This window comes from Cherax quadricarinatus, chromosome 33 (assembly GCF_038502225.1).
Source record: "Cherax quadricarinatus isolate ZL_2023a chromosome 33, ASM3850222v1, whole genome shotgun sequence".
Lineage (NCBI taxonomy): Eukaryota > Metazoa > Arthropoda > Malacostraca > Decapoda > Parastacidae > Cherax > Cherax quadricarinatus.
The window spans coordinates 26,260,388-26,287,553 of NC_091324.1; the positions used below are offsets into that span (position 1 = coordinate 26,260,388).

Below are 27,166 nucleotides of genomic sequence, written 5' to 3' on the forward strand. Positions count from 1 at the left end.
AAAAGGAGGAATCAGGTTAGGTCACGAGTGTTCTGAAGTTTGGAGCATTTTACAATGTAGTGGGAGAGGAAGGCATCTACAGAGACGAAGCCAGGACTAAGATTCATACACGGAAAGTTGTGTATTAGGAAGGATTCAACCAGACGGCGACTGTTAATTGCGGGTTATTTGTGAATTGTAGTATCTATATCTGGCTTCTCCAATGTGCAAGTGGTTAGAGTCGCTATGCTAGTCAAGAGCCTTCAGTGATGGCATACTAGAATTAGTAGTAATCATAAAGTTAAGCAAATTGTCATAAGTTAACTTTAGTATGGCAAACAATTCAGTTTGCTACTAGTATAGACTTCCAGCTGATAATTCTTATGCTTAACTCAACATAGTTTCTATTATTATCTAGAGAGGCGGCAACAAGAACAGATGCAGCGCTGCTAGTAGACTCCGGCTTAGATCCATCAGTGTATATAACGTGTGAAAAATTAATACTTCTTGAACAGTACGCAATTAACCTGCACATAGAAGAGAGGAGTTTACGACGACGTTTCGGTCCGACTTGGACCATTTGTGAATGGTCCAAGTCGGACCGAAACGTCGTCGTAAGCTCCTCTCTTCTATGTGCGGGTTATTTGTGTATCGTTCCAGTCACGGTATTGTGCCCTTGTTTTTTGTTATTCTTGAACAGTTACCTTTGCAAGTGATTTCAGGGAGAGATTAGCAGTGACGAGCTCGGGTTCATCAGTTCCGCAAGCTTCAAAATAACTGATGAACCCTTGCTGGAATATTTTACATGTGTTGGATTTGTGTAGAGGAAGGGGAGGGAGAGAGGGAGGGTCAGAAGGTGAAGGACAGTTATGTGACGTGGTAGTGACCAGCACTACCTGCGACTAGCACTACCAGTAGCCAGCCACGTCCAACCTGATAAGAAAAGTCACGAACACCACACTGCTTTTACGGACGTGAGAGAGAACTGGGATACCTCTTTACAGTTGACCCTATGCTACCCTTTGTCTTGTAGGAACGACGGAGAGAGAGAACGCATAAGAAACGACAGAAAATGTTTACACTGTAATAATCATTAACATCATCTATACATGAGGTGTATCTATAACAGGTATAGTGTACAATACAGCAATGGTTCTTGGCACCGATTTGTAATGAAGGCCTCAAACCTGCTACCCTTTCAAGATAGTGAGAGACTACGCATAAGTTTTTTGGCAGCAACTAAGCTCTTGCACAAGCCTGTAGAGGATTTCAGTTGTTTAAAATAAAACCACGGCTATATTTCATATATGTCAATGCTAAATCACTTTTATAAAAATGTTAGTTACTGATAACCAAGCCAATACTGACGGCCACACCATACAGAAATAAACTTTAGGAGTGATGTATGTGCCTTTGTAAGAAATGAACTGTCATACAACCCAAGACCCGAAGTGTACGAAAATAATCTAGATTTGTTTGCAGTGAGGCTACCCAAAAGTAAACTCAGTCAGTTCTCAGAATGCTTTTGAAGAACATTGTTTATATTCATGAGATGACGGCACTAGGAGACTAATACATCTACTTTCATTAACAAAAAATGGATTATTATGCTAAAGATATAACCAAATTCTAGAATTAAATACTTTCAAACAAATACTTAATGAATCAACTCGGACAATACAATTTTCATCCACTACACTTGATGGTAGAGTTGTAACTTGTGAAACAATCAGTCAGTAACATCACGAAACTGCAGAACTTTGTGACTAATTAAAGAACTAATATATTTATGCCAACATAAGGTAATATAAAACTAGGCACTACAGCACACCAGTATTAATACGTAAGTTACAAAGTTGTGATCAGAAATAAGTTTGAACGCCAATAAAAGACACTGGGCGAGACGCCAGGTTATCAAATTCAGAGATCACTACTGCCAAGTGTTAAGGCAGAGCAACACACTTCCAGAATTGAAGAACAGAAAAAAAATCCTAGAGCTCTGGCAACTAGAAGGTTTGGGGTAGAACCATAAACTAGATGACAGGTACAACATTGTCCTATATATTGATAATGAGGTATGACAGTAACTAGATGACAGGTACAACATTGTACTATATATTGATAATGAGGTATGACAGTAACTAGATGACAGGTACAACATTGTACTATATATTGATAATGAGGTATGACAGTAACTAGATGACAGGTACAACATTATACTATATGAACTCAAATTAGGTTGTGACAAACTGTCGATGAATAAACAGAAGGGTTGACGAGGGCTTGAACCGTGGTCAGTAAATTAACTGTCAATTTACTAACCACGGTTCGAACCCCTCGTTCACCATTTGCATTAGTTACGGGTAACGCGGTGTGCCATTAAGCGCCTAAAGCAATTCTTTTTATTTCGTGCTACACAACTGTTGCATCATTAGCTATCCCACAAAATATGATAATTATAGTGGTTATCCGAGTAATTTTTCTTTCAAGGTTTCCCCTGCGATAACTTTACAAGGTTTCCCCTGCGATAACTTTACAAGGTTATTGTGATCGGCTTCAGACTTTACTGATGTATCTTCCTCTACGAAGATTCATGTTGATGACTTGTGTTGATGCTACAACGTCCATTTTATACGTGAAAATATATTATTATAATCAAAAAGAAGCGCTAAACCATCGTCAAAATATAGCAATGGTTTTTATTCGATAATCTGAGCCTTTTCTACTCAACTTAAAACTTTTCAAGTTGATGTATCCTAGCTAGAAGGTTCAATTTATTGGGCGGTGCACTGTACGCATCAATTTCCCAATTTTTCTTAATTAACCTTTAAACTGTATACATTTGTTATAGCCTCTGCTGTAACCAGTTTTCTAAAACTCTGTCTTTTAGAACTGCATATTATATATATATATATATATATATATATATATATATATATATATATATATATATATATATATATATATATATATATATATTTATGCATGCATGCAATAAGATCATAGTAAACAGGTGATTTCAGAATATGCAAAACAACCAATCTGAAAGAATAGAGAAATTCCAAGCGCTTTCGTGACTACTCACATTATCAAGGAACTATAATAATGTGAGTAGTCACGAAAGCGCTTGGAATTTCTCTATTCTTTCAGAGTGGTTGTTTTGCACACACACACACACACATATATATATACATATATATATATATATATATATTTTACACACACACACACACACACACGAAAAAATATGAAATATATTGAAAATTTTGATTTTTTATGGAGTGTTGAAATTTGGTAAATTTAAGCCTACCTCAGCGTCGAAAAATACATCCTTTTTACACTTTTTTTTTAGCAGATATGTTAATTTTCTGCTGTTTTATATATTTTTAATTTACCCTTAAAAACTTATGAATATTTTTATGAAATTTGACGTGTTTGAGGATGTGCTAGTGAAGCAGGTCATGTACAAACTACCACATCAGGTATCGTAAAGCGGATCCTCACCTCTGTGCTATCTTGATTTTTTGTGTTACTGCATAAACATTTTCACATTGACTGAATTATGTTGCAGCACCTGGACCTCTTGAATTTGATCTCCAGCTTCTGGATATCGTAGAGTTAAATTATAGTTGTTAGATCTCAAGGGATTTTAGCTACAGGTCATCTGCCTCTGGAGTGTAAGTACTGGAGGCCAGGGTTGTGATATTATGGAATATACTCTGAGTACGCAGACACAAACAAATCCAGTTAGTCGCTAAATTTCCAAATTCATCAAACTTCAACTTAGGCTTAAATGTTATTTAAAACTAAAAAAAAGGGTGGTATCACAAACAATTCTTACTGTCTGATGCATCTTATGAATTTATGCTGAAGTAACTTATGATACTCCCACAGGTTGGCCAACCCAACAGCCTTGTCAACCTGCCAGAGGGTCCTTCTCAAGAAGCAACTGCATGCCGGAAGCACATGCACTTGTGGTAAAGGCATTCATGTGCGCGAGTTTGTGCTGAGGCGCACGCGAGTGAGGTGAAGGCAGGCTTGCGTGCGTGCGTGCGTGGTTGTATGCTGAGGCGCAGGCGCGCGTCAATAGCAAAGCAAGATGAGTGAAGCGACGATGCCATGGTCATATAACAACCAAAACAGGTACAACAACAACCACAACTGTTGTAAACAGTGCATCCCTCTGATCGCTTCTTTATGCTTGTTACTGTACACCTTCATACGTCTCTTATTCTATTTTAAACAGTACAGTAGACCTGACGTAATCCGTACTACACTCTGCATCAGAGTACACAGTACTTTATCCACGACGCCAGGGGTCTGGCGTCGTGGATAGAGTACTGTCTACTATGATGCAGAGTTTGCGGGTTAGAGCCCTACTGTCGACGTGTATATGCGTGCGCGCGCGCGCAACCTGCGACCAGGATATATGCAACTTGTGACCATGGGGTATATATCTACAGACTGGGGCACATAAACCTGCAACCAGAGACGTTCATGTAGCATATATCCTCCCTCCTATTAGGTCGAGCAATTATCCTTCAAACCGGCGCATCGATTCTGGTCATGGTGTACACATCAGAGGTAACAGTCGCACTGTTGCTCCTCTGCAGTCTTCCTACGATCCCCGTTGGGGAGGGGAACTTTTATTTTCTTGAATGGTCATCTGTGCTCTTCCACGATGTATTCACAGTGTGAACAAGCCCAGCAATGGAACAGTAAATGACTCTTCCAAACTAGCCCTTGCAACTGTGAAAAATAGCTTGCAGGTGAAATTTAATGCGATTCACTCGCTTGAGGATACTTTCATTATCGTCTGTAATGATTTTGAAGCTGAAAAACTCATTAATATTACTGCTACAACTACTGTCAGTGAACGTGGTTTCCAAATTCTGTAGTCTCCAGCTCTGAGGGCAAAAAAATCTGTCTTCATTAAACGATTGAACAATTTATCGATTTACCCAAGGCACCAACAGAAGATCAGAATTCTTGGGCCACTGTAGATTCCACAAAAATTCCTACTGCCCCTTCAATGCTCAAAATTATCTTTATTGAAGTTTCCATGATATGCCAAAGTTTTTACTGATGGACTGGCTATCTTTTATTAGTACATAAATACAAGCCACATTGAACCTAAGCGATATAAACACATCACATCCTGTTGGAGCTGCTACTCCTGCTTGCATCTGTCCGAAGACTGTCCTATCAAGGATAAGAAATTCTGTTCGACTTGTGGCTGTGAAGGACACGACTTCAAGACTTGCACCAACACTTCTCCTCCAAAATGCCTTAACTGTAAGAAAACATCGCACTATTGCAGCCAAATACCATGTGAGAAAAATTGTCAAGAAGAAAAGAAAACATCTTCCAAATCTCCAACGTAAGCTGCCATCACAAAACTTAAGCTGACAACAAAAGCTCTTAAAACCACTCAACCGACGTCCTCCACCAACAACTCACTCTTTCTACTACCAGACGGAGCTCATTCAAAAAATCTGTATTGCATGATGTATGCTCACCTGGCAAATGCTGCACAACCTGGATCCTTTAACATAATCATCAACGAACTCTTCAGACTCAACAATATGCCAAGTTTCACCTTCCCTGATTGTAGACCTTCAGCTGACAGACTCGAGATTATTTCAAAAGTTATCAACTTCACAGCACCTGCAGACTTGACTCCTCCCTCTGCCCACAACATCGTTCCAAAACCATCTCTAGCTATTGACAAGACTCCTACTAATCTCAACACTACCGACATGCCACCAACAAATTCCACCACTGCTCCTGACCAATCACAACCTTCGTCTCAGAGTCTACCAACTACTGAAGATGCACAACTATCCGAGGAAGAGGAAGAATATCCTTGCTACGATAATGGATCGGGTTGGCAAGATATTTTTTACACTACTGAACCATTCAGTGATGCGATGTATTGCAAAGAACTGTACTCTCTACTTATATAGGAACTGTCAAGTTTACCTACATCCCAGAAGAACTATGTACAACTCAAGCCCTAATTGAATCCACTGAAGGATTCAAAATAAACTTCACAAAGTTAAACTTGTCCAGATTTCGAAATCAACCTGGCAAACTGCCGTAAGTCGTCACAACTATCATCTTGCATGGAAGCTGCCTTTTTGTGATCCTTCTTGCCGCCCAGGCAACATTATTACCAATATATACCCGAGACAATTGTCAGCAGGCTCAGCCAGTGCCCTCTGATCTACATCTGCCATACAAGGCTGGGCTTAGCCCTGGCTCTTTTTCTACAAATCAAGACGTTCCTCTTCAGAACTATTCTTCGTCTGTCTCCACTTCCCCCCCTCACCCCTAGTGGGGTCCTTACCTGTCAGGTCCTTCAATTCGATTCCTCACACTACTTTATCCCACTGATTTCTAACTCTCGAGTTATTTGTTCCTGTGCCGGGATTGTTTGGAGCTAGAAGGTCCTAAATGTACTAGAAGACAAAAAGAATGCAGATGTAATATATACAGACTTTACAAAAGCCTTCAACAAGTGTGACCATGGCGTAATAGCGCACAAAATGCGTGCTAAAGGAATAACAGGAAAAGTCGGGCGATGGATCTATAATTTCCTCACTAACAGAACACAGAGTAGTCGTCAACAGAGTAAAGTCCGAGGCAGCTACGGTGAAAAGCTCTGTTCCACAAGGCACAGTACTCTCTCCCATCTTGTTCCTCATCCTCATATCCGACATAGACAAGGATGTCAGCCACAGCACCGTGTCTTCCTTTGCAGATGACACCCGAATCTGCATGACAGTGTCTTCCATTGCAGACACTGCAAGGCTCCAGGCGGACATCAACCAAATCTTTCAGTGGGCTGCAGAAAACAATATGAAGTTCAACGATGAGAAATTTCAATTACTCAGATATGGTAAACACGAGGAAATTAAATCTTCATCAGAGTACAAAACAAAATCTGGCCACAAAATAGAGCGAAACACCAACGTCAAAGACCTGGGAGTGATCATGTCGGAGGATCTCACCTGCAAGGACCATAACATTGTATCAATCGCATCTGCTAGAAAAATGACAGGATGGATAATGAGAACCTTCAAAACTAGGGAGGCCAAGCCCATGATGACACTCTTCAGGTCACTTGTTCTATCTAGGCTGGAATATTGCTGCACACTAACAGCACCTTTCAAGGCAGGTGAAATTGCTGACCTAGAAAATGTACAGAGAACCTTCACGGCGCGCATAACGGAGATAAAACACCTCAATTACTGGGAGCGCTTGAGGTTCCTAAAACTGTATTCCCTGGAACGCAGGCGGGAGAGATACATGATTATATACACCTGGAAAATCCTAGAGGGACTAGTACCGAACTTGCACACGAAAATCACTCACTACGAAAGCAAAAGACTTGGCAGACGATGCAACATCCCCCCAATGAAAAGCAGGGGTGTCACTAGCACGTTAAGATACCATACAATAAGTGTCAGGGGCCGGAGACTGTTCAACTGCCTCCCAGCATACATAAGGGGGATTACCAACAGACCCCTGGCAGTCTTCAAGCTGGCACTGGACAAGCACCTAAAGTCGGTTCCTGACCAGCCGGGCTGTGGCTCGTACGTTGGTTTGCGTGCAGCCAGCAGCAACAGCCTGGTTGATCAGGCTCTGATCCACCAGGAGGCCTGGTCACAGACCGGGCTGCGGGGGCGTTGACCCCCGGAACTCTCTCCAGGTAAACTCCAGGTAGTCCAGTCCCGTAAGGTGTCCCTACAACACTTGCTTTCCTGCTGTGTTCGCTCATATTCTTGACAAACCTACGGATCTTGCTGGCTCCTCTGAGTTTAATGTTTTTGTCTCGTCCACCACCTACTGGCATCTCCCTACACTGAGGGCCATCTGCTGGCATCTCCCTCTGGTGTTTTGTATCGAGGTTAATGCATGTCTGCTGTCTTGTCCGAGGTAAAAGCATGTCTCGTGTAATATCTCTCTCAGACTTGTGAAAAGTGTCAATACTGAGGTGTTGAACTGCATGCATTAACATCACCTCTCACGCACTAACACACCTCACGCACTTGAAGTTCACTCACCTCACATAAGTGAAATGAGAAATTTAGATGTACATTATTAGAAGATATTATAAGTAGAGCGAATTTATGAGTGGAACGTGTTTTCATCTGAGGTCCGTTTAATAATCTAAGTATGATCTTCGTTAACAATGAGGAACTATTAATGATCGCTAATATAACAAAATCACAAACCAGCATAAATTCGCATGTTACTACACTAGAAATATTCATCAGGACATGTTAACATTAACTGAAATAGTTTAACAATTGACTGGGATATAAACAACCAATTATCCATTAACATTATCCTAAAAAACTGTTAATGTATGCAGGTTACTTTATAATTGTAAAAAAAACTTATGTAATGAACTTTATTAAAAGCTTAAGTGAATCTCAAAACCAATATTGACAGTATATAATAGTTTCCGCTGGAAAATATTGTAGCAAGCTTAAGTATAGAAGAGAACGTTGAAGGTTACTGAAGAAATAAAGGGTAACTAAACTGTTCTCATCACATATAAAACTTTCATTATATATTCCCTTAAAAAAAGATACCTAATAAAGTACGTGTCCTAATTTTTTCTCCTCCAAGCTCCTCAAATGCTACCTTGTGATAGCCAGTCAACATGTACCCTGATCCGCTTCAGACCACTGCTTACTCTGCCCCCCCCCCCCATCCATGAAAATAAGTAACTTTGTTGGGTTAACCTATACATTTTAATGTTACTAGGCTATGTGTACATGTACCTAAATAAACTTACCTGTTCATCTAAGAGGAAGGTCCGCATTGTTATTGGATTATGTAAGTGCCACTTTAATTTTTAAGGATTAGCCGTATGCCTTTGCTTCAGGTCATGGGATTGATCACCTATCAAGGCTGATTATTATTATAATCAAAAAGAAGCGCTAAGCCACAAGGGCTATACAGCGCTGCTATCAAGGCTGAGACACTGATCAACTAAAAATTACTTCAATGTTATATTCACTTGTATTTGACTGAAGAAGCCTGGTGAGCAGGCGAAATGCTTCGTCTATAAAAATAACTAAATGCTGCACGCGTGTCCGTGAAGGGTCGTATTATAAAGATCATTGACGTAAACAAGGTCGATGAGGTCCAGCTGGTGACAACACTGGGGGGTCGATGAGGTCCAGCTGGTGACAACACTGGGGGGTCGATGAGGTCCAGCTGGTGACAACACTGGGGGAGTCGATGAGGTCCAGCTGGTGACAACACTGGGGGTCGAGGAGGTCCAGCTGGTGACAACATTGAGGGGTCGAGGAGGTCCAGCCGGTGACAACATTGAGGGGTCGAGGAGGTCCAGCCGGTGACAACACTGGGGGGGTCGAGGAGGTCCAGCTGGTGACAACACTGGGGGGTCGAGGAGGTCCAGCTGGTGACAACACTGGGGGGGGGGGGGTCGAGGAGGTCCAGCTGGTGACAACACTGGGGGGTCGAGGAGGTCCAGCTGGTGACAACACTGGGGGGGGTCGAGGAGGTCCAGCTGGTGACAACACTGGGGGGGGTCGAGGAGGTCCAGCCGGTGACAACACTGGGGGGGGGTCGAGGAGGTCCAGCTGGTGACAACACTGGGGGGTCGAGGAGGTCCAGCTGGTGACAACACTGGGGGGGGGTCGAGGAGGTCCAGCTGGTGACAACACTGGGGGGGGTCGAGGAGGTCCAGCTGGTGACAACACTGGGGGGTCGATGAGGTCCAGCTGGTGACAACACTGGGGGGTCGATGAGGTCCAGCTGGTGACAACACTGGGGGAGTCGATGAGGTCCAGCTGGTGACAACACTGGGGGTCGATGAGGTCCAACAGGTGACAGGACTTTTCCAGATTCTCGCTTCTTCACAATACATTTACCGGGATAGCTAAAATATTACCATGGCTAGTGTTACTTGCATAGCTGACTACAGCAGCAGCAGCAGCAGCAGCAGCAGCAGTGACGGCGGCTGAGGTGAGGGGGGAGCTAGTGGCTGTAGGAATGGTATTGGCTGTCGATTATATGGTTTTGTAGGGGACAGTGGTAATAGTATCAAGTTTATTTTGGTACAGGTACACACAAGTACGATTATAATCAATGGGGAGCGCTAAACCCGTAGGATTATACAGCGCATGTGAGGGGATGGAAGGTATTCAGTTTCAATTCAGGGAACCGGAACACAGGTCCAATTCCCTAGATCAAGAGCCCCTCACCAGCCTCAAGGAATCTCCCTTGAGGGGACAAGTACAATTATCATACAGTTTAGCATGTGTAAATTACCTAGGATAACCCTAAAGTCAAATAAAGTGACATTTCCACTGGGGTCCTTATGAAGGTAGTGGTAATACTGGTGAGTGTAGTAGTAATGATGGTGACTATAGTGAAGATGTAACATGGTATAAACCGTGGTAATAAATACCGACAAGTTGGTTTAGAAAGACACGTAAGCAAACACTGACATATTTATTAGAAAACGTTTCGGTCCTGGGACGTTAGAAGTGATCAAGGTCCCAGGACCGAAACGTTTTCTAATAAATATGTCATAGTGTTTGCTTACGTGTCTTTCTAAACCAAGATGTAACATATATAATAGTACCTGCATGTTACAGTAGGATGGTACCTGTATAATGTTACAGTAGGACGCTTTCTGCGTGTGTTAATACTGTCATGTGTAACATATCTTGAGAATAACCAACAGTACTAACAATAGCAAATGTTGATGGCCAACAGTAACATCTACTTTCAGGATTTTTAATGCTAAAAATTTATGCCATCAAAAGTGTGACATATGAAAGTAGTGTGACTATGTGAGTAATACAGTGTGACCATATACACTCAATGGCCACTTTATTAGATACACCCTTCTAATACTGTTTAGGGCCCCTTTCCCTCTGCTCCCTGAATTTTTCGTGGCGAGGAGTCAACAAGGTGCTGGAAACATTCCTTGGAGATCCTGGTCCATGTTGACATAACATAACACAGGTGTTGCAGATTTGTCGGCTGCACATTCATGCTGTGACTCTCCCGTTCCACTACATCCCAAAGGTTTACTCAGATTCTGAGCCTACCATCTGCAAGTCGCAGCAGAAATCACGATTTGTCAGATCACGCGATGATTTTCCAGTCTTTAACTGCCTAGTCTTGGCGAGCCTGTGCTCACTGTAGCCTCAGTTTCCTGTTCTTAGTTGACAGGAGTGGAACCCTGTGTGGTCTGCTGCTGTAAACCATCCACTTCAAGGTTTGATGTGTTATGCGTTCAGAGATACTCTTCCATATACCACTGTTGTATTATAATCAAAGCACTAAACCGATAAGGATCATACAGCGTTGTATCACTGTTGTATTATTATTATAATCAAAGGGGAAGCGCTAAACCCGGAGGATTATACAGCGCCTGGGGGGGGATGTGGAAGGCATTCAGGCTTAATTTGGGGAACATATCACTGTTGTAATGTGTGGTTACTGTCACCTTTCTGTCAGTTTGAACCAGTCTAGCCATTTTCCTCCCACCTTTCATTAACAAGGCGTTTCCGCCCACAGAACTGCTGGTCACTGAATGTTTTGTTTTTTCACACCATTCTCTGTAAATTCTAGAGAATGTAGTGCATGAAAATCCCAGGAGATCAGCAGTTACTGAGATACTCAAACCACTCTGTATGGCACCAATAGTCATTCCACGGTCAGAGTCACTTGGATCACATTTCTTCCCCAGTCTGATGTTCAGTCTGAACAACTGAACCTCTTGACCATGTCTGCATGCTCTTAGGCATTGAGGTACTGTTCCACTTGATTTAGATATTTGTATTAACGAGGTGTACAAGTGTACCTAATAAAGTGGCTACTAAGTTTAAGAATGTAGTGTGGCCATGTAAGTAATACATTGTCGCCATTTAATTAATGCAGTTTACTCTAATTAATGATGTAGTTTAAGTAACTAACAGTACAGTATGTGACAGCAGGAACATGTCTGGGTGGACCAACAGTAACAAGGGTGGCTCACTTGGTATACCTGGCTCCGTAGATGATGATGCCAATATACGTCAGCAAAAGTTGCTTAAGCAGGTATGTCCCTACACTTATTATCTTGTTCTAGCATTTCCTCCATCTTTTCTCTCTTCCTCTCCGTCTCTATTGATCTTCTCACCTACTTAAGGACGCAACTCGCACCTTTACATTCCAGGGTATATTCTAACCTTATGTCTACTTTGTTCTTTTTTTTCTTTCCTTTTTTATCTTTCTATACTGTTAAAAATTCATAAAGTGTTATTGATCTAATGTATTCATGTAACCTTGTTTCAATTTGTGTAATATAATATAGAGTAATCCAATGCAACCTTGTATTTCTAAGGTCAGCCTAAATTCAGCTAGTATTAGTTAACATCATCATATTAATTTCGCGAAGTTCAGGAACAGCAAATATATTGTATGTATCTACTTGGATTGCTTTACAAGCGAAGTCCACAAAGCTGTGAGTGAACAGAACACTAGTTCCCCTCGGCACTGACGCTCCTCTTAAGGATACCTTCAAGAATTAATAAATATAAATATTTGGTAGAGCCGACTACTGTAATGCTAGTGAACCAACGCCAGCAAAGTTTCACCTGGTTATACGGGAATAATTTAATGAACAGATAAAATTTTAGTAATGTTGATAATTCAACTTAACGGGTAGGAATAGAATTAGTGTCGTTGTGCAATTATGTAATGATTAAGTATTGATTCATATCTCTGGATTATCAGATTTTAGATTTTGCCACCGAAGTGGCTAGTTTATTGTGCACCCCATATCCATCCTGTGGACGGTAGCGCAAGAGCATATGGATACACAAAAGGCCTAGGAACTAGGCCCCAAAGGGTTAACAGGAATACATATGGATTTATATCTACATATCTATAGTTCACTTACCTGTTACAAGCAAATTTAGGAAATTTGCTTAGTATATCTGGTATCTTATTTTCATTAATAAGATATCTTGACATGTCACATAGGTTATTATACTGTCTGTCTCTGTATTCCTCAATAAGTGGACAATTAAGCACATAGTGTTCAAGACAGTGACCATATGCCTGATCACATAATTTACATTTAGTTTGATCATCATCTGTGTGTCTCCCAAACTGCCAGAAGTACTTGTAACCAAGCCTAAGCCTGGCCACTACAACATCAGTCAGTACTTGTAACCAAGCCTAAGCCTGGCCACTACAACATCAGTCAGTACTTGTAACCAAGCCTAAGCCTGGCCACTACAACATCAGTCAGTACTTGTAACCAAGCCTAAGCCTGGCCACTACAACATCAGTCAGTCTGTTCACATTGCAAGTTGCTACATAAACATACTTATCTACGTTCATGTTATCATAGTGGGTTATAGATCTACTCAGGCTTCTAACTGCATTCCTATAACAATCATTTTCATTATTTACTTCTCTCCTAATATTATTCCTAATGCTAGACACAGTTATACCAAAGTTATATTCTACATTCTCCTTCTGGGTACTCTTCTTGGCTAACATATCAACTTTATCATGAAGGAGTAATCCAATGTGTGATGGGATCCATAGCAATTGTACATTAATTCCTTTGTCCCTAATTTTTGAGTATCTATACCTGGCTTCTCCAATGAGCATGTTGTTGGAGTCATTATATGAGTCAAGAGCCTTCAATGATGACATAGAATCAGTAATGATGATAGAGTCAAGCTCAGTGTCATAGGTTAGCTTTAGCGCCATTAGGATTGCAAACAATTCAGTTTGCAGTGTAGACGCCCAGTTGTTAATTCTTATGTCTAACTCAACAAATTTATTATGGTTCTTAACTAGGGAGGTGGCAACAAGAGCAGATGCAGCCCTGCCAGAAGACTCCTGTTTAGATCCATCAGTGTATATAACTTGTGATAACTTATTACTACCAACTAGGCGAGATATTAAAGGGTACATCTACACCAAGATATCTGTAAGTTTTAACGTAGCTAATGATTGCACCCTGCAAATAGATGGGTGGGGGATGTCGTTTGCTTAATATCTTTGTTTTAGAGGAAGATATTATGAGGCCTAGTCGATTACAAATTGCTTGAACTTCATTAATAATGGTATTCATCTTCTTATGCCCTGTTGTATGGATCATGATATCATCAGCATAGCTTATAGCTATATGTTTAGGTGAGGCAGGTAAATCATTTAGTAGAGCATTAATCAGAATATTAAATAGCATGGGACTAAGAACTCCTCCCTGCGGTGTACCTAAAGACATTTCTTTAGAATCACTTCTGAAGCCTTGGTAAAGGACAGAGGATACTATTTGACAGGTATCCTATTATCCAGCAGAGTAAGCTACCACCAATATTCATTTTGGCTAGTTCATGTAGTATAACGGTTCTGTTCGCAATATCAAATGCAGATTTTAGATCAAGAAAAGTGGTAAAACTAGTAGAGGTGTGTGCAGTGAGAAAAGTGGAAATACAGTTCTGCACACTTTTACCTTTCATGAACCCATAGAGGTAGAGGGAAAGTTGGTGTCTGATTCTGTAGTACAGTCTGTTAAGTATCATTCTTTCAAAAGTTTTACAAAGACAACTAGTTAAGGAGATCGGTCTAAATGTATCAGGCTGTTGGGGCTTAGGGATAGGCACAATGAGACTATTGGTCCAGGAAGTAGGAAGAACGCCCTCAATGTAACTGAGATTATACAGTGCCAACAAAGGGTTATCAGGCACGTGCCTTAGAGTTCTGAGAATATCATAGGTTATACCATCCTCTCCAGGAGCAGTTGATCGACCTTTAGTTAATGCATTATCTAATTCATACTCGGTAAAGAGGCAATCACTCATCAATATTTTGGCTCATAAAATTAATGTTTCAACATTTCTTCAGAAGTACTCTCTGATTTTTTTCTAATATGAAATGGAAGGTTTTCATGCCTGGATGTTTTGGACCAGTCATTTATGAGGTCATTTGCTTTTTCAAGAGGAAAGGGATGAGCAACATTGTCAGTCTTTTTCCTGGCTATTTTATTTATACCTTTCTAAGCCAAACTTAAAGGGGTGGACCTATTTAATCCACTAACTGTTCCCATTCCTGTTGCCTAAGTTCTTGCTTTCTATTCCTTGCATTTATTAGTGCAGCTTGGAACGTTCTGAGCAGGTCTGGGGCTCTACATTCACGGTATGCTTTACCAATCCTCCTAGCTGCATGTGTTAGATTGCGTAGCTGTGGATCATTATAGTATTTACATTGGTTTTTATTGTTATTTATAGTGGAGGGTCTTTGTTTCCTATTCCTGCCCACTTGATCTGTGAGAACACTCTCAATAATGGTAATTAAATCATCATTAAATTTTTTGTGTGCCAATGGGCTCGTAATTCTTATACCATTGATCCAAGTGGTTAATAAAGTTGTCTCTGTGTTCTGGTTTGAGAATAAGTTTCCTCCTTCTGTATTTAGCTTCTTGATTGCTGGAGATATGATCAAGATTGACAGTTGTTAGTCTTGGGAAGCGATCAGATAGAAGATCATCAACTATGACAGTCATGCATCGTATATGATGTATTAAATCCAAGGCACAGATCTAGTATGCCACCATATATGTGAATAGGCTCAGTAGTTCCCACAATTCGAACATTATCATGCTCATTTAGCAATTTCACTAGTTTAGTTCCATTGGTGTTTGTTACAGGCCCACCAATATTCTTATGTCTGGCATTAGTCTCCAAGAATAAGGGTAGGTTCACTATTGATGCGATCTGGTAAAGCATCAGGTCGAAGCTGGTTCGCGGGGGCATAGAGATTAAAAATGTTTAGGGAAAAATCGCCTACATATACTTTGATACCATGATACTGCATGTTTACTCGACTCTGTAGGGCAAGGAGTGAATGTGGCGAGTTCTTTCTGACATACATCACACAACAGTTGGCTGACCTTAAGTTATAAGCTGCATATCTAGGCAACTTTGGTGGAGGTGCTCCATCTTTCAGTCTACATTCCTGCAAACAGATGACATCAATATTCTTGGTTGCACTAATATGATGTAAGGCAACCGCTTCCTGATGGAAGCAATGTTCCATGAAAAGATTTGTAATGTATCCATTGTAGTGAGTTATTACAATCTCTTGCTCACAAGATGGTAAGACTATTATGCTTTGGCTACAGTGTGCAGACACTTAAGAGCAAATAGGATAGTTTGTACGTCTATCTTCAGGACCTTTATTTTTAAGCATTTTTCGGCATCTTGACAGCCAGTTAAAAGGCAAGTCTTGAAGGCAAGAGTTATAGGCTCCTTTCTCACAAATTGCTGGAAGCTGAACGGAGATTGCTGCACTTTTGACATCATCACCATGCTCAAGAGCATCATCCTGATTACATATATTTATTAAACTTGTCAGGATCTGTTCAAGATGCTCAATTTTTTTCTGGAAATTTGTTATAATATGAGGAAGGTCAGGCGAATCCAATGCCTCTCCGGAGGATGGCACTTCTGAGTTAGTGCTTTCTTTAACACCTATCACCTTAACAGGTACCATGGTTACATTAGTGTTCTCTGATGGTGCCTGTGGCAAGTCTGTTTCATCATTCATTGCAGGTAGGTCCTGTGCATCTGACTCATCTCCAGTTTCCAGGGGGGTTACCTGTGTGGTGTCTGACTGTTGTAGTTGTGTGTGTTGGGAAAAATGACACTCATCCTCATATTCAGGTGTAGCCATAGGTATCAGTAGTGGCAGACCAGTAGTTCCACATGTGCTAGCAGGGATGGCTAGCTCCTCCACAGCTGGTGTGTGTGATGGCATTCTGGTATCACCAGAATCCTTTGCAGTGAGGTGGGGTTCTTGCACACTTTGCAGAGGTTCAGTCTCAGATCTGGCTGTGGTAGACTGGATGGCCTCATCCTCAGTTACCATTAAAGGACTGTTATCAGGTTTACATCGAAGGTTGTTTGGGTTCTGACTGCAGTCCTTGTGGGAAACTGTAACCCCAACTTCTTTACAGTTAATACACTTAAATTTTTGGCTGTCAAGGCCTACTGTGCATTCTCTAGTGGAATGTTTCCCAGCACACTTACCACACGAAGAATGTAGTATTCCACAGTCTACTGCAACATGGCCATAGTGCTGGCATTTGTAACACCTACGTTTAGGGGGTAGGTACACTTCGATGTTTAGGAAACAAACCATGCACCCAGATATTTCGGGGGAGGGGCACAGGACCCACCCAACTGGCAATAATTTGAGATTTTTTTAAGTCTTTGAGGCTTGATGATATGCTCACTGAGAGTCAGATGGGATGGGTCCATGTAGAGAGGGTATCCAAAGATTATGATACTGACCCATTTTTTAAAGTGGTGAGTGTCTGATGGAGGTCGGAGCAGCTTAATACCCCCATAAGGTGTACTAAGTAGATCATTGATCAGTTCTTCATTCTGTTCCACAAACACAAAGTTGTGTGTGTTTTTCCTAAATTGGATCCTTGAGTTAGGATGCTTGTTTACAGCTTCCATTAGCCATGCACACTTAGCAGGCAGCAGGGTGTTGTCAGGGAAGTTCAGCTTAACACATTCTTCCTTTGAAGAAAGACTTCTTGCAGCCTCTGTGCACCAAGGACGTTTAGTGTCACATTGTGTACGAGTCAAGTGAGTCTGACTACGTCGACGCTCTAGCCCTTTCTCACTTTTTCTCTTTTGTTTACTTTTAAAGGTCTGGAAGCTATCATCATTTCCATCACCTGCTGAAATAGGTTCCTCTATGACAGTTGCCATGTTTGCCAGTGATGATATCTCGTGTAAGACTCACAACACTAAGAATTCCTCGCTTATCTTCCCCTTATAGCTTATGCAAGAGTAAATATTTACTATGAAGTCAGAAGTCTAAAATAGATCATATGGCACAAGTGTTCAAGTTCAATGAACACTTCCAATTATACTTAACCCAGATTACTACTTAATACGATACACACCTTACTAAAAATACATTCAGAGACTTCTTGTATGTGTGTTAATAATATGGTACATATAATGATATAATGGATGGTACACGCGAGGTCTTACACCTTATCACAAATTACAAAGATGAAAAGAGAGAGAGAGAGAGAGAGAGAGAGAGAGAGAGAGACAGACAGACAGACAGACAAAGTAGGTAATATTGAGCATAAAATTAGAATTCTGACATATATCACATTAAACATGAGGTTCAAATTCAATGATAACTTCCACTTGAGTCAGTTCAGGCTACTGCCACCTAATGTACCTCAATGAAATAATATAGCGGACACCACAATGAATGCTGAAGACAACCTCTTACCCCAACCATAGATTGTAAACAATATTACTAAAAAAAAAAACGGTAACTAGGTAATGTTACAATGACAATGAGATAAATCACTGTGGTGGACTTGCTTGGTCCATCCTGGGTAACTCACACGTTACTATATATGTTATGTATGTATGCAAGCGTAAGTGTGCAGCTGTAGATAGATGAACCAGTACCTAAACAATCTTACACACGCGTTACTATGTATGACAAGTGTTACCAAGTGTACACTTTATCACTTAGAATACACTTGTGTTGATGTAAATATAGGTGAGAGTGGTACACCGCTGGTCGTAATACACACTCAACTTCTCAAGGTCACACACTAGGCTCAGCTTCTGGAGAGTTACCAGTGTTTTAGCTTAATATGTTTATGTGTCAGTGCGTGTCTGCACTCATTAACTTGGTGTATCAGAAGTTAAACACTACAATCCGGTTGATCAAATAGTCTAAAACAATTTACACAATGTATAACTAGAAGTATAACAATTGCAAATTGTTACTATTACAATTTTAACTAGGCGCCAGACCCACTAGACGAGATGGCAAGGAACATAGATGTTAACAGGCTGACTCTTGCTTAACACAGTTGAAAGGTAACCGAATTACTCAAGAGAAAGTATTCATGAAGCTGAACATTATGCAGCAGTAAGCTTGTTCACAGTAAAAATACAAAGCATAAGTTACACACTCACACCACAGATGAACACTGCAATTTGAAATATTACTGGGAATTTAACAGTAAAGTTTCAGTCTGAACGAGAAAATGTATTAGAAAACACAGCAATGACACTAGGACAAGCAACTTAATTATGTAACCGTATTTAATAGTTCAGTTACACTGAGCAGAGCATGTGTTACACTGATTTATCAAATGTAAGGAGTCACTACACTGAAGTACACTCTGAGCCTTTTAAAGTCTTAATTGTCATTTGTAAGCCTGTATTAACTGTTGGGGAAAGCAGCACTTAACACTTCTAGCACACGTATGACACAAATGTTCACTCAGTGCACAAGTTAATCACCACAAACTTACTATGTTCATAAGTGAACCTCTGGCATGTCCCACTTAAAAAGTCAGTACCGCAATGCTCGTTAAATTGTTCTTAACTAAGCCACTACAGGAAACACTGGTATGCCAGCAGCAGGGTATAGAGAGAGCCTTGTTTATAAGACTTAAGAGTGGTAAATGGACGCACCGATGTTCTCAGACTCCTACCTACCCATATACGTGTCAACAACCCACCTACAAGAGCACAGAGGAACCCTCAGACCAATAAACCAGCGGTCACTATGGTGTTTATCACCATGAAAGTAACCTTTGCTACATTTTCGTGTCTCAGACACCACCGCTATACGACTAATGGCACCACTGAACGGGTCATAATATGGTAAAGACTAGTGCCAGGTGAAATGTCGCTAATGCAATAAAGAAGTCTACCAACCTACGTACTGCCAATAACAAATCTGAAAAATTAATCTACACAAGCACAAAGATTACAAACGAATACTACTAACTTGACTACAATTTATACTAGGCTCAGCAACCTACACAGGAACATTGCTAGCTTACGTAACTAGGTCTCCTTCCAGGAATGATGATCAAACACACACACACACACACACACACACACACACACACACACACACACACACACACACACACACACAGGCTGGACATGTGGTCCAGAAACTGGCTTCTCGAATTCAACCCTGCCAAATGCAAAGTCATGAAGATTGGGGAGGGGCAAAGAAGACCGCAGACAGAGTATAGGCTAGGTGGACAAAGACTACAGACCTCACTCAGGGAGAAAGATCTTGGGGTGACCATAACACCGAGCACGTCACCGGAGGCACACATCAACCAAATAACTGCTGCAGCATACGGGCGCCTGGCAAACCTGAGAATAGCGTTCCGATACCTTAATAAGGAATCGTTCAAGACACTGTACACTGTGTATGTTAGGCCCATACTGGAGTATGCAGCACCAGTCTGGAACCCACACCTGGTCAAGCACGTCAGGAAGTTAGAGAAAGTACAAAGGTTTGCAACAAGGCTAGTCCCAGAGCTCAGGGAAATGTCGTACGAGAAAAGGTTGAGGGAAATCGGACTGACGACACTGGAGGACAGAAGGGTCAGGAGAGACATAACGACATACAAGATACTGCGGGGAATAGACAAGGTGGACAGAGATAGGATGTTCCAGAGAGGGGACACAGAAACAAGGGGTCACAACTGGAAGCTGAAGACTCAGACGAGTCACAGGGACGTTAGGAAGTATTTCTTCAGTCACAGAGTCGTCAGGAAGTGGAATAGCCTAGCAAGTGAAGTAGTGGAGGCAGGAACCATACATAGTTTTAAGAAGAGGTATGACAAAGCTCAGGAAGCAGAGAGGGAGAGGACCTAGTAGCGATCAGTGAAGAGGCGGGGCCAGGAGCTGAGTCTCGACCCCTGCAACCACAATTAGGTGAGTACAATTAGGCGAGTACACACACACACACACACACACACACACACACACACACACACACACACACACACACACACCAGTAACTATGTACACTGACAAGCCTTAACACTGACTATCTTCAAACTTCTGTTGCTCTCACCAGCAGAGCTGGTGAAGCACCACCAACTAAACTCTACTTTTGTAACCAGTAACTTGGCTGTACTCTTGGAACATACTCGGTAATCAGGGGAAATCTATGACAGGAGATGTGGTTGGATCGAGCACAAAAGGAGAGATGGAAGCAACGAACGCAGAAGTGACACACATTAGGATGTTCTTTGTCATTCTCGGGATAATAAATGGAGGGAAACTCGCTACACAACTTCAAGAGTGGGCATGACATGGTTCAAGAGGCCAGAAACTACTAACGCCATTCAACGAAGCTTGAAAAGTTAGTGGCCAGGAGACAAGACCTAACCTCATCATACCCCCCCCCCCCACCAAACACACACACACACACACACACACACACACACAGCTTTTAAGCGAAGTAGAAAATCAAAACTAATAAAAACTTACAGGATGACTTTGATAGATTGAGCAGCTAGAATAAGAAATAGATGGCTTTCAATGTGGAAAAGTGTCGTGTGATGGAGATGGGTGGATGTAAAAACAGGACCCCATGCCACTTGTAAGATGGATGAAGATATTTAGGAACGTCTGATAAAAAGATCTTTGATAGTGATAAATCGTTATATATCATAAATGCAATTGCTAAGCATATACATCATTGGCAAATTCTTACGTATTTGAATCCCTATGAAAATAGCTCAGTTACGGTTTGTATAACTAGTGGTTGTCCAAATACTTTGTACATTTTTGTAACTATTATAGGCTCTATTTGTAAATAAAAAAAAATAATTTTCACTTGTATATAATACATTAAAAAAAACTGAGTTATGAAGACAGAGGGAAGCGACAAACTTTAGTATTAACACTATGGAAGCAGGGAAAAGAAAAACTAAATTACGGGAGGAAAAGACAAAAGTTATTAAAGAAGAGGCACAAGACTGCACCAAGTATATTTTTACTTGGTCTTGTTAGTTGACAGGTGTGTTAGTTGACAGGTGTGTTAGTTGACAGGTGGATGAGCGCCACATTGTAAATTTGATGACAAACGTAGTTACTCATTTGTTAATAAGATAAACATAATTGTTATGCATCAACATATTAAAGCAGCGGTAACACTAGTTGGTAACATCTATGTTACATCTACTGGTGACTAAAAGAAAAAATAAATTAAAACTGATCGGCAAATTGTGATCATGTCCTTTTGCATGATAAGTAACAAGGAATGACAGAAGGAACCGCACTAACGAGGTACACAGAACACGAACACGATATACAAAAAAAAGCTAAGAAAAAACTCAGGTCAAAATAAAACAAAATCTTATAATAGCAGATATATACACAATATATACACGAGAAGTTATACAATATATACAAACTGAAATACAATTTTATATATTTCATTTTTTTTTAGTAAGCAAAGAATATTTAACACCAAGTACTGGAAAGTCAAGATAAAAACCAATATAAAATTCATTAAAAGCTTAAATATTCAAATAATCCAGGAACGAATTATCAGTTGTACTGAGAAGAAGAATGTGGGAAAAAGATGTACAAGAATGTTATTTATAAACAAATCTCTTGTATAAGTTTGTAAAATGCAAATTCAACGTTATAGATGCTGGACAATCACACAGGTCACCGGTGGTGCCCACAAGATTTGACACTTTGAGCAAGTAATTTATTACACGACAACTACATCAAGTGACTGTCCACTTGCACTTAAAAATGATAAACAAGAACAGATAATTATCTGAGAGTATTGCCAACTTTTTGCCCTACCACAGGAACACTCCTCTGTCACCCATTCATCCAGTCTTTACCAGGAACTCCAGCTCTGCTGGAGGGTTACATTTGCAGCTGCCGAAGCTACTAAACTTACCTACCTGGAGGGTATTCCGGGGATCAACGTCTCCGTGGCCCGGTCCATGACCAGGCCTCCCGGTGGATCAGGGCCTGATCAACGAGGCTGCTGCTGGCCGCACGTAGTCCAACGTACGAACCACAGCCCGCCTGATCCAGTACTGACTTTAGGCATCTGTCCAGCTCCCTCTTGAAGACAACCAGGAGTCTATTGGTAATTCCCCTTATGGATGGCCCCGGACACTTATTGTGTTTTCTCTTATTGTACTAATAGCGCCCCTGCTTTTCATGGGAAGTATATTGCATCGCCTGCCAAGTCTTTTGCTATCGTAGGGAGTGATTTATGCATGCAGATTAGGGACCAGTCCCTCTACTGAAGTCTCTCGGTATATGTTGACATTTAATTACCTGATGTACGACACCCATCGTGTGTGATGCAGTATGATACTCAAACATAAATGGTGGCAACAAAAACTAGTTATCATAAGATAGCAGCACACTGACGATGTACCCAATTCTGTATAACAAACTCCTTCCCAGCCGCCTTCCAACCCTTCCATCATCCCTCTATCCCTCTCCTTCACCTCCCATAACTCGAACTTCGTGGTTTCACTTCTTCACCAACACTGCGTCTATCTCCCTCCCCTATATCCCATCCACCACCTCCACTCCACTCCCCACAAACCTGCCTCCACAATACACTAGCCTCGCTACCCTCCCGTGGAGCTCCAGTGAAAGTAATGCAGTGAACAATGGACAAGCTTGTCTGGTCGCCCGGAAGTGAAACACAGCAACTGTTTCCCCAGTTACACTGTAGTGTCTAACACTGACCACGGGGAGTAACCTTCACTGTGGTGTTTGACCACGGGGAGTAACCTTCACTGTGGTGTTTGACCACGGGGAGTAACCCCTGTATGGGAAAGTTGTACCTAGACAGTGCAGGGCCGGGAGCTGCATCTGTGAGTGGACACAATCATGAGATTGGAGTTATTAACTGGGTATCTGGAAAACCAAAAATTTGATCCAAATTGCATTTTATCTGTAAAACTTGAATGAACATTTATTTATTTGTTGCTGGTGACGGCTTATGTTTATAGTGTCAAGATCATTTAAGAGCAGTTTGTAAAGTAAAAGGACACAAGTGCAACTAATGTGACATTTATTGTGGCAACGTTTCGCTCTCCAGGAGCTTTATCAAGGGTAATGGCTTGATAAAGCTCCTGGAGAGCGAAACGTTGCCACAATAAATGTCACATTAGTTGCACTTGTGTCCTTTTACTTTACATATTGTCGGTAATTCTACCAACTTTATTACAAGAGCAGTTTGGTCATAATCTCCGCTTCACCAGTCGGGCTGTTTCCCACTTACTGCACTGACTATCCTCCTCTCTACTCAACTTTTCTATATACATAAAAACTTAAACTGACAAATGTCATTTAGATAGAGAGGGAAATAAGAAGGGCAGCAGTAGGAGCAGGGAAGGGAACCCAGCTTATGTTTATCTGCCCACTCCATTTCCATTCGCTTTCCAATTTGTGTAAAAGCCAGAATGTTGAATGTCATCTAAAGTAGGGGAGGAGGAGGGAAGAGGGGAGAAATAGGAGGGGAAGGAGGGTGAAGGAATTGGGAAAGAGGGGGGTGCGAGGGGAAGAGGTTGGGGAAGAACACAAGAGAGGTAGTAAAGGTAAGAGGGGTTTGGGAAGGTGGAGGAGGAGGTAGGGAGAGGAAGGAATGGAAAGAAATCGGAAGAGAGGGTGGGGAGGGAAAAGGGGAAGAGAAGAGCAAGGTTATGAAAAAAAGGAGGAAGTAAGAGTGGTGTTGGGAAACATGAAATAGGAGGCAGAGGAAGAATAGACAGATGATAAACAGGTGCAGGAAGAGCAGACTGGCGAGGAAGATAGAAAGGGGGTGGACAGAGAGGTACCAGAAGTTTGCGAAAGCTTAATTAAGTGGAAACCTCTGATGTACTCTGTAAAAGTGTTATAAGTGTACCCTGAAGGCAGCTGTACAGTTACGTTCCCAAAACAGAACAGTTTCTTACCACTTTCACCAAAGACGGGTGCCCACTTTCACTTAGCTATCATTACCAACACTATTATTAAATTGCTTTAATATGAAAATCATCACAAGTCAAGCCGCATAATTAAAAGCTAACTCACAAATGATTTATAATGGGCTCGAGGTTATTGGTCGTAAGTCATAGCAAATTTAAACGAAAAGGGAACACATTGGCATCAATGATGAAGAAAAACATAAGTGTTGTTAGAGAAGGAAGGAAGCAACCATCCTAGGGTGAATAAGACGTGTACCACAAGTCGGCATCTTTCTCAGCAAAGATAGAGATATTGCACGTGTCTGTGAAGGGCTCTTATTCCAGGGATTTAGATCTATCCTAAAATTCCTTAGAATAAACCTGTCTTACATTCAACACAGTACATGTGAAAAAAAAGTGTACAAGATAGTCTCATTAATTGTCTGGTATTATACCTTTAATACAATGATACAACTGTCTCACCTCCCGGCAAAGAGACGTCCCAACCCCCCTGGACACTCTTCAGCCACCGGATAAGACGACCCAGTAATAAGAGGGGTTCACTGAAGGCGACACATGTTCAGTGAACAGGTACAGAACGACAGGGCGACATGGGGCAGCACAATATTAAAATAGATCATTGTTTAGTTAATAGGCAGGATCATAAAGCCAAACTTGACCCCTATATATAAAACTTGCCGACGACGTACACGTGTGCACCCAAAGATGCACAATTCACATTCATACGTAAAAAAATAACACGCGCACGCATACGCTCGCGCGCGCACACGCACACACACGCACGCACACACAATATATCACAGTCTGGGCAGATAATTCCACCCAGCGCCGCAAGGGATGTTTCGCTTGACAAAAAATTGTTGAATTAAACCGAGCGAGGAAATATTGCTGTGTAACACACACCTGTGTATCGTGTGGAAATACAGGTGCGCGAGTGACGACAGGTGTGTGTGTTTGTGTGTGTGTGTGTGTGTGTGTGTGTGTGTGTGTGTGTGTGTGTGTGTGTGTGTGTGTGCGCGTGTGACGACAGATGTTGTGTATGACAGGTGTATGACAAGTGTGAGTGACAAGTGATATGTGGGAGACGACAAGTGTTGTCAGTGCTGGAGACATCATAAGGAACTACTTATTGATCTGCTCCTCCAGTCCTACAGTGAGGCTACGTTAGCCCAGGTAACTCATTGGTAACTCAGCAGTGAAGGGAGAGCCGGCACTGGTAACTCAGCAGTGAAGGGAGGGCCGGCACTGGTAACTCAGCAGTGGAGAGCCGGCACTGGTAACTCAGCAGTGAAGGGAGGGCCGGCATTGGTAACTCAGCAGTGAAGGGAGGGCCGGCATTGGTAACTCAGCAGTGAAGGGAGGGCCGGCACTGGTAACTGATATAACATCTAGTAGAGGAGTTTCAGTGACCTGGCGTTTCTATCCGTCACCAGAGGCAGCTGCTGGAGGAGCGGGTAGCCAAGAAGAGACAGAATGCGGGTATCATGCAGCCCTCAGAGCGAGCCAAGTCTGCCAAGTCTCGACCCAGGACCGCTGGAGGCGCTAGTCTCTCCTCCCTAAACAAGAGCCAAGGCTTGCACGGTAAGTACTATAATTCGTTTAATATACTTTATATTATACATGAGGTTTTGTTTTCGAGGGGCTTTGACAACCAGCAATCGTTCGTGCGTGAGCGTGTTAGGAGTGGAGTGAGTGGAGACTATTGGTTTTTATGACGTGCTGTTGGAGTGTGATTAAAGTAACATTTATGAAAGAATCCAGGGAAACCGGTTAGCCTGCGCTCTGAAGGAGGGGAGTGTTGATATGTTGCAGTTTTTTAACTGTAGTGTAGAAATGCCTCTGGCAAGATAGTGACAGAATGAATAATGATGACTGTTCCTCTTTTCTCGGGTCACACTGCCTCTGTGGGAAACGGAAGAGGTGTTATCTATATATATATATATATATATATATATATATATATATATATATATATATATATATATATATATATATATATATATATATATAAAGCATGACCAAGTTATGCATTTCTAAAATTCGTGACTCTGAAGAATGGTAAGTAATATATTTTTCCTAGTTGAATAATGTGCTCGTGAACGCCGTCACAGATCTTGTACATTTTAACACAGACGATCTTGTAAAATTATCATTTAACTTGTCCTTTCAGAATTTGTAATTATCCGTTGATTTTTTTTTTTTTTTATGTTTTAGATAAATTTTGTGTCGTCATAGTCGCTGCAAAACTACTTTTACACTATTTATCAGCATTCTATTAGCCTATTTTTATGGGCAATTTTATTTTAAGAAAATGTGGGTTTCTAACTGATGCATTAAATGTTTTATTTCGATCTCGAAGTT

General features: G+C 41.3%; 1 protein-coding gene across 2 annotated transcripts in view; it reads left to right on the forward strand.

Annotated features, from left to right (window-relative positions):
- Positions 1 to 3,876: 3,876 nt before the first annotated feature.
- Positions 3,877 to 27,166, forward strand: part of ktub (Tub domain-containing protein ktub) — a 435,417-nt gene continuing 412,127 nt past the window's right edge. Inside the window, exons 1-3 of one of the 2 annotated variants that reach the window (XM_070090954.1) lie at positions 3,877 to 4,122; positions 11,970 to 12,075; positions 26,239 to 26,386. In XM_070090954.1, coding sequence (XP_069947055.1) covers positions 4,079 to 4,122; positions 11,970 to 12,075; positions 26,239 to 26,386 — 298 coding nt within the window. In that variant the 5' untranslated portion in view covers positions 3,877 to 4,078. The remainder of the gene's footprint in view (positions 4,123 to 11,969; positions 12,076 to 26,238; positions 26,387 to 27,166) is intronic. The other variant, XM_070090955.1, reaches the window with a different exon arrangement.